This window comes from Melanostigma gelatinosum (genome assembly GCF_949748355.1).
Source record: "Melanostigma gelatinosum genome assembly, chromosome: 12".
NCBI lineage: Eukaryota > Metazoa > Chordata > Actinopteri > Perciformes > Zoarcidae > Melanostigma > Melanostigma gelatinosum.
In genome coordinates this window covers 21852800-21864285 of record NC_136645.1, presented here as the reverse complement: position 1 = coordinate 21864285, position 11486 = coordinate 21852800, and the positions used below count along the sequence as shown (strand labels likewise).

Sequence of the window (11486 nt, the reverse complement as noted above, 5' to 3'; positions counted from 1 at the left end):
ATACTTCGGTGTTGATGACCGTATTAACAAACATATTTGCAATGAATTCCGTAACCACTTGTAACCTGGTCGGAGGCACTGGGGCTGCGCAGGCTTTGCCCAGTTGATGGTCCAGCCTTGATGGAGGTGTTTAGTTCCCTCTCCGAATCAGTTAAGGGTATGATGTCGATAAACAACGAGAGAGTTTGTACGAACTGCAGTTCAATTCTACGAATGTCTCATTTGTTGAGCTACCTTAAGACTGTCATATCTCAGCCTCTCACCACCGCCTGTTTCCACATCTGCCTGTCTGCCATCTGCTTGGCAGCCACTTCAATAATAGCTTGCAGCTGCAAAGGAAGGAGGGGGCTGGGGGGGGGGGGGGGGGGGGGGTCTGGTGGAAGGAAAAACCCAGAGGGGCTGGAGGTAAAGGGAGGGCAGGCGGGCGGGGAGGGAGGAGAGAGGGAGGGAGGAGGAAGGAAGGACGGGGGCGGTGAAAGCAGAGCTGTGATGCAGACAGCGAATCACATGAGCAGGGATCTGTTTACAAACTGTAGACGAGAAGTGGGGAAGGGAGACGAGGAAGGAGAGAGAAAGTGAGAAGAAGAGGACACACAGAGAGAGGAGAGGATCTGAATTCACATCAGCAGCATTGTCTTCCTGTGGCACATACCTCCCAGTGTTCTTTGTTCAGAGCGTGGAGGCAGGGGACGAGATGAGACGCTGCTTTCCACAGGGACACTGAGGCCGTCCGCCTGGTTGGCTGGCCGTGCTGCCGGGGAAACCCATCCATGTCCTTTCCCTTTGTCTCTCCATAATTGACCGCGGCAGGTTTTCACAGCCGCAGAAGAGGGGAAAGCGACGTGGAGATCTAAAAAGGAGAGGACAGAGGAGAGAGACAGGAAAGGAAAGGAGGGGAGAAAAGAAGGGAGGGAGAGCCTCGTGACAATGTTTTGAAGGGGAGGCAAAACAAGAAAAGCAGGGACTGCGCTCGGCTAAAGGTACATATCCAGAGCACTTGATGGGGTTTGGAGTGTATTTCGATACTGCCAGTGACATTGGTTTGGTTGTGTTCAATCGGCTCATCTCCAAGCCTTTTGTCTTTGTCCTTGAGTGGCAAATCACCACTGAAGGCTGCGGTTCAAATGAGCAGCTGGTTATCTTGGTAATGTCTTCTCGAGAATCTGGGAGTATTTAATCAGATCTGCTTACTCCAGACCACAAGGATTTAACTCGCTGCACATCTGTTCTACCGTCAGGGTTACGCTAGTCTGGACCTTTAAACCTAGTGGACGAACAGGTCAAAACTTGAGCTTTTGGGGAAACCAGACTTTGTGATATCGGAGAGGTCACAACCCCACAGATTTCCTGGGTCTGTCAACCGAACATTCGCATATTTCATGCACCCTGTCCAATGGTGTAACGGTAAGTGTGCTGGTGTTTTTTTTCCCACGTAAGCTCAAACTTAGCCTAGAAATAAGTTTACTAGTCGGAGACTATAAATCTCTTACTAGTTGGAGATTAAAGCAAACAGGCGGAATAGTTTATCCCATCGAGGCTCCGGGGACATCTTTGCACTCATGGCCTAATCAGGTGGTAGCATAGACGCCATACAAAACACCGGCACACCTGTCGCTGTGCACTCTTTTTCAGTCAGCCACCTTGAGTCACTTGATCGTCACTGCTGGCTTTGTTGCAAGTTGTGTCTGAAACACTCGGGCTGCGTCACTAGCTACCACTAGCTTGCTAGCTGTAGCTAAATAATAACTTGCCAGCACTTGTTGAACTGGTTTAGCACTAACTAGCAACAATATCCTACTTCGCTGGCCTGCCTTAACTGTGCCAGGCAGCTCACAGCCGGGCTCCCACACAGGCCATTCGTGATGATTCCACGGGTCCACGATCACAGAAGGTTTCAACACCAAGGCATGACGTCCATTCTCCATTACTCCACCCCTGATGGGGTAAACCAATAGAGAAGCCCGTTAGAGAGCTTGCACGCTAACTGGAGTTACAGGTATTATTTATTTTGTGAAGATTAGTTGTCACTAAATATTTACACCTAGTAACTGCTAAGTGTAACTGTCAACTAGCTGACAGAGCTAAAGTTGGCTTGCTAATATAATGATGTTTAATAAAGATGTAAATTGGGAATATTTCAAATCAAATGTTTCCTAGCAACCATTTTAAATCTTTTTAATTTCGCGAATCACTAATTTGAAACTTGCTAGTAGTTAAGAGCTTTGGAAGGATTTTCCACACACACTTACCGCTGGATCCATGAATAGCTTACCACAACCCAAACCTCATGTGACATTTTTCACACAAAGTCAAGACGTGACCAATAATTAGCCATGATCAAAATGGGTTTATTATGTGTTTTAGCACTGACATGACCTCAAATATATTCCAAACAAAAAACAACAACTAGGACCGCTAAACAAAGTTTTGATACAATCAGTTTCTATAACTTACCAGCGAAAACATGTCAAACCAAAAGCTACTGTTTCTGTGTGACGGTGTTACAGATACAGTTGTATCCAGACTGCATACATTTGCACAGTGGCCTACCTTTTTAGCACTTCACCATTAATGATTTACAAACGTCGTGCTAAGATTACAGCTGCTTCGTCCTTCACCCAAATCTCCTATCAAACGCTCCCTAACCCCCCCCCCCCCCCACCACTGTGCATGTACAAGCCAACCCAGGACTGCGCACTCAGGCTGTGTCCTCTGTCCATTAAAGAATGACTTTTGGACCAGAGGTCACCGTCACCACTGCAGAAAATGTGCCACTTGACCTTAAGAAATAGTTAACTACTGCAGTTTAAGGCTGACGTGCACCGTGGGGGATGAAAAGTGCATGTTCGAGCCCCTCGGGCTGAAAACACTTACCTCTTGCTGAGCCCAAACTCCAGCGAGTAGCTCGTCTCAGCCCGAGATGCGGAGCAAGAAGTGGAACACATTCCTGTGTGACGCAAGGATGGTTGTAAAAGTTCACTGGAAAGCGGAGTACTTTGTGAATAGGTTTCTCCTATTTAAAGCCAATTGCAGTTGAAATATACCAGCAATAAAAAAAGAGTCAAAAGTTATTTCCCCAGCCTCAGTTCTCTCCTTTTCTCCCACTTTCTCACTTATTTAATTAATATTTGGCACCCCCACAGTTGTTTATTACGCACTGCCTCTACACATGCACTCATATTTCAACTTTCACCTTCGTTCAAAAACTTGAGTGCATGCTCAAGAATCCGTGTAAGCAGTGTTACATTGCAATTTGAAATACGATGCTTCACAGATGCGGTGCGGTGCCAGAGCGCCAGGCCTTTCAGGTTACACAGATCCGTGCGCCGCATCGTCGCCAAAGGCGGTGGACACAGACAGAGTGAAGTATGATGGGATATGTTGGTCATGAAGACGTGTCGGGACCATGGAAACATATTGGCAAGGCTCTGATAGAGCTCAGCACGATAACATCTCAACAAATGGACTCAAAGATGAAAATATACAGTGAGGGGCGCGGAAGGGTTGTAAGATAATAGAGATGGCTACTTGTCATACTATCCATCTGGGAACAATTAATTACAGCATTGTCTTGCACTTTAATATTATCCATCATAGAGGATGGGCATTTGTAGGAGGCCCCACAACAAAGTGTTGATTTGAGAACAGGCAGACAAAGAAACTTGCATTCTCTTTAAAGGCCAGCAGGGGGCGACTCCTCTGGTTGCAAAATAAAGTCTGATCTATGAGAAAATGACCTGACTTCTTACTTACCTCAGTAAACATTGTGAACATGAGTTTACTCTAGTTTCAAGTCTTCTTCAATACAGCATGATGTTTTAGTCAATGATGGTCCTTAATTAAAGGCGTGTCTATCTTGTGATTGACAGGTCGCGACCGGAGCTGTACGGTATCTATACTACGTCGTCACTGCTCCGCATTCCAAATATGGTCACAAAACAAGATGGCAATGGCCAAAGCCCTCTCACCAGTGGGAGTTGTCACAGCGACTGAATCCACTTCTTATATTCAAGCTATGGTTGGCAATAGCAGCTAGCACCGGTTAGGTACCACTTACTACTTACAGGTACACACCCTTAAACGGACAAACCCATCTCTGTCATGGTGTTCTTTTGTTGATGGTGTAAAATAGTCAGTAGCAACCTGTGACACAATTATGCAGTAGGGTCTGTCATAAGATGTGTCGAAACTACCCTTCGCCACTGATCAGAGCTACACCTAAATTTAATTCTAACCTTAGAAATGAAGTTTCAAGGCCAATATGAAAGTTCAAAGTTGTAGGCGACAACCATTCCACCTTCGTATGTGCAGTAAAGTTCGTCCCCACAAACAGAGTGTTCCTTCAGGGCTGGGCCCTTTGAGAACCCAAGACAGAGAAGAAGTTGTCCAATAGTGACATCATTCGTAAAGAAATCAAATATTGAAAGCTCACCCACACTACTCCAAGCCGTTTTTTTGCTAACATCGTTGTTCATCACTTTGTGATGAACAACGCGTCTAAATCTCTCAATGCTTTCCTTTCAAATGGATCGCCAGTCTTTAAAGGCCATGCGTAAGGCACTTTGTGTTGTAAGTCATACATTTTAGTCATTTCAGCTGAGTTCCTAAATGCCACATGCGGTTGGCTGCATTCCTTAGATCTGACTGTAGCTTTGTTTACTGTAAAAAAAATACATTTTCATACGTTTTCAAAATGTGTTTGAAAACGTGAGTATGTGTATTTGCATTACGACCAACATTAGGCTTCGTTAACCGTTGCCTTGTTCTTTGTGTTGAGTTGGTTTGGACTTGCATTCATGCCAACCTTTTATGAAAATATTTTATGTTGATAAGATGGATATGATGCAGTTTGATAAGTAGTAGTATTTGTTGTAGAAATGCTTAATAATTCACCATCTGTAAGAAAGGTCGCTTCAAGTATGCATAAATAGTTGAACTGGTAAATACATACTCAATGGATACTTCAGAATGCTTGTTTTGAAATGCATTTTCAGAGGCGTTTCTCCCGAACGAGGCTACAAATCTTGATTGCATTTTGTCATTATGAAAATCTCCTGTGACTGCTGTGATACTGTGCTGGTGTAACCCTCATAAACAAACATTGCTTTAGTCGCATTAATACCAGTCATTTTGCTCCCGTTTCCATTCCGTGTAATCATTTTGTTTCCGTGTGTCCCGTCCTCTCAGGGTGTCTGTGTGACCTTGGATTGCAGAACCCCGGCCGCTACTGCAAGATGACGTCTGAGGAGCTCTTCCACCTGCCGCTCAACGTCTACATCATTATTCTGGGCATCGGCCTCTTCATCCTCATGCTCACCCTCATCTTCTGCTGCTACATGTTCAGGTACGATGGAGGGGTTAGAGCTCCCGGGACTGGATTCACACAGTCACAGTCATCATTTTGGATTTACACAGGCTGTCAAACGGGCAGTAATCTAGCTAATGTGGCTTTAGCATATTTGTAATAAATTGCATTGCATGTATATTGCACATCCTTTGTTTATGACTCGATTGTGACTAAAACTAATGAAATGTTCTCTCTTTTAACCTCTAAACCAATATTTTACTATCCCTGCCTGTTCTGTTTGTTCCATCTTAATATCAGACGAATAGACTTACATCATACATTTACATTAGCATCATAATCTTTTAAGAGGGCGCTTATGAAAGGAAAGCAATACTTGGCAATTTCAGCCTGTTTTATCTTCATTTATTTACATGTTTACACATGACATTGTAAGTGGGCACTGAAGCTAAGCATCATTTTAGAGTTTAAAAGTACCAAATAATTCAAATTAAATCCAAGAGCAGCAGATGCAGAAATACGTTTTGTAACATGTGGGCACGCCAATAAACGTCTGTAATCACAAACTGTTAAAAAATGTAATTTAATGCCACATGGGTTTTTCTGGTCTAGAAACACAGATTTTCTTGTAGTGTAGCTGGTTGAAAACTGCACATTCACTATTGTTGGCCCATGACTCTTTTTCTGTACATTGCCCAAAATCAAAAAAGTTTGGCCACCCCTGTCTTAGAGTGCTAGATCACTAACCTGCAACCTTCGGTGCACACCAGAAGATGTTTTCTAATCTTCGTATAACTTTCTATCGTCCTGCCTCAACAACTTCAGTTAGTGACATTCTGTATTTTTATACTTGTTACAGACTGGGTTTCAATATTTGAACGCAGAGGCCTCTCGTGGTGTGTCATGGCGCGTCGGCTGTTATTTGGCAACGACAAAGGTTTAAGAGAAAGCTGCTTCAGGCATTTGCAGACAGGTTGGAATTATGTCAGTTAGTGGGATGCTGTCTACTTCCAGGATTTCTAGTAAAACCTGCTCAAAGATTTGCTTTTGCAAAAGAGGTTATGCTCTGTTAATTCATTTGGCTGTCAGAGAGATATCTGACCTTTAAAAGAAGGTTGTGATTCTGTTCATTGATGTAAATGTATTTAGCGATGGCAAAGCCCTAAAATCGGTCACTCCCAATAAGGTTTCGAACGTGAAAATGGCGTGCAACTCAAATGCATTTTTTAAATTGTTAACTGAGCCTAAAATAACGGTGATATATTTTTGCTTTCAACAACTTATGATCAACTTAATAAAACAGAAATTCAGTCAGAATACCTTTATAAAGGGAAACGTTTTTGAGCATATAGGCGCAGGCTGTTACTTGAATTTGGCATTGTCTGAATTCCAAGGCTGTTTGACTCTCAGCTGATTCATAAGGCGTGACAAAACATGTCCTGTAGAAGACACATATGGAGCACCAGGCACATAATACAATTTGTATAATACATTTTTCTTTTTTCTTTCTCCTTCACAGACTTAGGCGACAAGGTGCAAGAGAACAGTACGGTTACAACGAGGTAATGTGTTCTTACTGCTGTGTATCCAGTTTGAGTCACGTCAAATTGTGACTCAGAGTACGTTCATCTTTATTGTTTTATTGTTTATTTTATTGTCACAACTCAATTCTCGTCAACAGGTTGTTTTGAAAGGAGCGGGGAAGAAGCTGAGCCTAATTGGCGTAAGTTAAATACATAGTGAATGGAAATCAATCAGCTCAATGCTTATTGGCTAATGGGACGGAATGAACGTGGAAAACATGCTGTGAGCTAGCGGTTTAGTGACCCGAGTGTTTCAAATGTAGCAAAATGAAGCAATGGCTACAACTTTCAGCAACACATTTGCTGCTGTAAATAGCTATAGTGTCTGTAATTTGCTGGAAACACTTCATTTTGGCTATTTTTAAAGTAGGTTCTATTCGTTTGGCCAGTCGCTAGCTAATCCCTGGTACACTGTTGCAGTCATGTGACAGGCTGTTTTATAAGCTATGTCCAAATTGCATACTACATAACGGTTGCAAGGTTTTGTAAAAGTCAGAACATTGAGTGTCGACCCTTTCCATTGTCGTAATGGCGTAAGATGAGTACAGATGGGAGTCAATGAGCTCAATGCTAACTGGCTAATACGACGGAATTTATGTGGAAAACATGCTGTAAGCTGGCGGTTTGGTGTTTAAAATGTAGCAAAAAAAGTGATAGCTACAATTTGCAAAGGAGGTTGTTTGTTTCGGTAGCTAATCTCTGGTACACTGTTGCAGTCATGTGTAAAATTGAGCGTAGACCCTTTGCATTACCATTTTGTTGCTAGGGCATTAGCTTTAGTCCAAGTTTCCTCTCTGTTAGCATATTGCGTGAACAACTATTTGAACAGGAAATACAAACGGGCCAAAATAAAATGATTATGTTGTCAAGTTTAAAAAAGTCTATGCTAAATTGAGTCGATAGCAAATTAGCTTAATATTAGAGAGTGGTGTGGTCAGACATCACACAACAGAAATAGGAGCTAGTCACAGCTAGCAGCAAACTGTAAATTGTAAGCTATAAGGTTAGTTTGGTGCACATTTCCATCATTACCTAAATGCTAAAAATGGTAACGTTTATATATTGCATGCCAAAGGCAACAACTTAATATTGTAGTACATACTGTACAATATTCACATGAATAAGGGGTTATGGCAGTAATAAAATGATAGCAGTGCAGTCGTGATTAATGAAAGACCTTCACAGTATTAACTGCAGAATGGATGCATTATCGTTCTGACTGTTTAAACGCTGTATACTGTAGAGTGCTTGTATCAGGATACTCTGTATTAACTGAACATGCTTCAGGTGTCGGTTATGAACCGATTTTAAAACCTGTTTTGTTTCCCTGTTCAGCAAACGTGTGCGGTGTGCTTAGACGAGTTTCGCAGCAGGGACGAGCTCGGAGTGTGCCCGTGCTCCCATGCTTTTCACAAGAAGTAAGTCCTACAACCGTGCTTGGTGATTGTCAAACTTTAATGAGAGTGGACAAGCTGACTCGGTATTTGTGAACGTGCAAACTCTATTTCAAAGTTACAGTCAAAGGAAACAGACTGGAATCATTTGTTTTTGGCTGTTTCACAAATTGGTGCAGCTCATTTTATCGACTGATACATTATGCTCGAAACGGAAGACAACCGCCAATTGAAACCATGTGTGGAATAGCACTTTTGGAGCAGCCATTCAGTCTGCAAATGTCCATATAGGCCTCACTTTACAAACAACACAACATATTAGTTTTTCTCAACATTGTGGACGAGCCAGTTTCGAAGGAATGACTCAGTCACAAATGCCGCTTCGTCATGGATTTGTGTCTTTAAGTTAACAGCCAAAGCAGTCGGAGAAGCAGTGGAATTCAGAAAAGCGTAATCGAGCAAGTTTTGTTTGGGATGCCCTGCAGAGACTGACGAGCAAATTCTGGAAACGTCCTTGCATGTTTGAGCATGAGCGTGCTTTTAAGCAACGCAAGCTGTTTTTGCCCTGCAGCGTTGGCGTGATATTGACAACTTGTCTCTCTGACTGACACTTGTCTACCTGCATTACCAGTGCCTTTGAACGTGTACACATATCCTGCATGACTGTCTGTCTAGTTCTGTGTTACGACCCTCAATTAGGCTGTTTGAACTCCTTTTTCTCATCTTGATTGCTGAAGTTTCCACCTGTGTAACTTTGCGCTATTTGGCTTACTTTGAAATGAAAACACGTGGTAATGTGTCTCTAATCTATCTCCGCGTTTCCCAGGTGTCTGCTGAAATGGTTGGAGATCCGCAGTGTCTGCCCCATGTGCAACAAGCCCATTTGCCGCCTCCAGCCTGACCCGCCTCCAGCACCTGAGCGGCCCCAGAGTCTGCTGGAGGTCTGAGATGGAAAACGGCATTACCTTACACTCTACAGTCAGTGGACACCTCACTGTATAGACCCTGTCTCACCACCCAACAGTTTGTAGTTTTAGTAATGCAGACATTCTTTCAGGTAGGGCTATGCTAGAAGTATAAATTGTATGATTGTCTGAGTTAAACCTTAAGTGCAGAGCCAAAGAGCCTATTCCGGGTAAATTAAATGGGGGGTTGGTATTTTAAGGCTAACTATCAAGCCGAGATACTGCTATTTTCAGCACATAGCCGGATGCTAAAGCTAAGTGCCTTAGAGCTGCAGATAGATGATTGACTACACTCCTCAGCATTGGCACACAACGATGAGGATTCCTGCGTATGAAATCCCAATTCACTACTCATTATAGATCGGTTATGTAGGAACTGATGACTGAAGAATTGTGGTCAATAGCCCTGAAGTGTCTGGCTTAAAGCTTGGATAGGTATCATTGGAGGAACGAGCACAAGTAAGCTAAATTTAAAAAAATGATCCAACCGAAAAGCCCAGCACAGTGTTGCCAACTCCTCTCCGACGACAGTAGCTGACAGCGCTAGTCCTTAAAGTCGATAAATCTAGCAAAAGGCCTCCCACCAAAGCCACTCCCCCAAAATGATCACAATGAGCGTAAACAACAAACATGGTCGTTGTTAGCACTCACAGCTGTAGAACCAAGCCCCAGGAAGACCGATCGGCTTTGAAGCAACTTTTTACATAATGGCCAAACAGTGGAATTACAACTTCCGGGTCCGTCATGTGATGCCCTGGGGCCCAAAAATACTTTTACTCTATTGACTTACATTGGGAAAAGGGTGTTTGCGAATCAGCAGATATTTTTCTCTAAAATAAATGTATTTTATTTGAATATCATTAGGTCCTAAAAGGTTGTGGAGACTGAGGCCTGGGAGACAGGGTTTAAGAAAACGCGAGTGCCCTAGCTCTCTCTATGGGTCCATGGATATGGAAGAGCGGGGTCATTGTATCTGCATTTTATACTTGAAAGTCAAACTTACTTCATGCACCACCGAGCAGATAGGGGATTATATGACTTTTTGTCAGAGCATTTGATTTATTGAGAATTCGATTTATTGAGAATACAACAAAAAACAGGTTTCTAAAATACATTACCAACTTTAACTGCCAAGCTAACAGTAAGACATACATACTGAACAGAGTCAGCGTTTCACAACAACATGGGGGCATCAAATTCCTGGTTTGAGTGGCAAGTGAAGAACAGAACAGCTTCTGCGTGTCTGTGTCTTCTAAGTTGTGCTGGTATGTGAAGTGTCACCGCTTCACCGCTGTTACCCAACAAAAGAGATTATTTCTGCCCCCCAGAGCAGCTCCGTCTCTAAGAAATGTTTTGGTGACAATTCCTACCGTTTTCACTTTCCCCCCCAAAAAATGACACGCAGCGCCACACGAACGGGATGCGTCTTGGTGCGTCCGCCACCACTTTTAAGAGCCTGGAGCTTGAAAAGATGTAAGATTGAAGCACCAGACAGCAACAAAAGCCACTCACTGCTGCCCCAAAGTCGATGACAAAGACGAGGACTGTAATGAAAGACATGCGTGAAAAGTGGGCTTTTAACAAAACGGGACAATTGTGAATTTACAATAATCGGGGCTGAATGTATTTTGACTGTAATCTTCTGTTGTCTCACAAACACGCAGCTCCATCCCACAGTGTGTTGCCAAGCCGAGTGAAGGTAAGGAAGGAAGCCCTAAATGGCAAGACAGTCGCGTCAAATGGTATCTGATAGAAATACAACCACGTAAATGAACACACACATTTGTAATTAATATATATAACCATGCATACATTTTTTTCTGAGGAACTGTTTTGTATCATAACTGGCTTTCAGTAAAAAGGCATTGTGTGTCAGTCGTGCTATAATTTGTGAAATAGCTGGACGTGATTGTTGCCGGTGGGACAGATGAGCTCTGTACTGTAGTGATATAAATAGACACACTGCACTGATATGAAGAGCATGTTTGAGCTGGTTTTCTGTCCAAGTGAGGTACACCATACACTATCATTCTCTGTATGTACCGTGTAATATATTATTATGAGTACTGTGTAAATTGTAAATGCTTTTCAATTTTCTGAAGTTAGAAACAAATATATATATATGTAACCGGTGTTTTGATATGGTCATCTGGATTCAAGTCTTTTTTTCTAGTTTTGCTACATGTCAACACTTAATCATGTTTATTTGTAAGCTGTCGTTGTAATATATACATGGACA

At 42.7% G+C, this 11486-nt stretch overlaps 1 protein-coding gene across 3 annotated transcripts; it reads left to right on the top strand.

Moving 5' to 3' along the window:
* The first annotated feature begins 543 nt into the window (after positions 1 to 543).
* Positions 544 to 11381, top strand: LOC306785422 (RING finger protein 122-like). 3 transcript variants are annotated; one of them, XR_013772407.1, is made up of 7 exons: positions 1011 to 1404; positions 5188 to 5344; positions 6825 to 6867; positions 6987 to 7028; positions 8224 to 8306; positions 9109 to 9339; positions 10912 to 11381. XR_013772407.1 is itself a non-coding variant. In XM_079279791.1 (6 exons), exons 2-6 carry the CDS (start codon positions 5235 to 5237, stop codon positions 9227 to 9229), a joined length of 399 nt encoding a protein of 132 aa, XP_079135917.1. In that variant the 5' UTR covers positions 544 to 980; positions 5188 to 5234; the 3' UTR covers positions 9230 to 11381. The 3 variants fall into 3 exon arrangements, 2 of the variants coding, with proteins under 2 accessions (XP_079135917.1, XP_079135916.1); XM_079279791.1 differs by lacking the exon at positions 1011 to 1404 and adding an exon at positions 544 to 980 and having other exon boundaries at positions 9109 to 11381; XM_079279790.1 differs by having other exon boundaries at positions 9109 to 11381.
* The last annotated feature ends 105 nt before the right edge of the window (positions 11382 to 11486 follow it).

Excerpts from the sequence above, each read along its gene's own strand:
- LOC306785422 (XM_079279790.1), top strand. The coding sequence starts at position 1,380 with ATGCACCCTGTCCAATGGTGTAACG. Across the intron at positions 5,345-6,824 it reads TTCTGCTGCTACATGTTCAG|ACTTAGGCGACAAGGTGCAA; the intron begins GTACGATGGAGG and ends TCTCCTTCACAG. Across the intron at positions 6,868-6,986 it reads AACAGTACGGTTACAACGAG|GTTGTTTTGAAAGGAGCGGG; the intron begins GTAATGTGTTCT and ends TCTCGTCAACAG.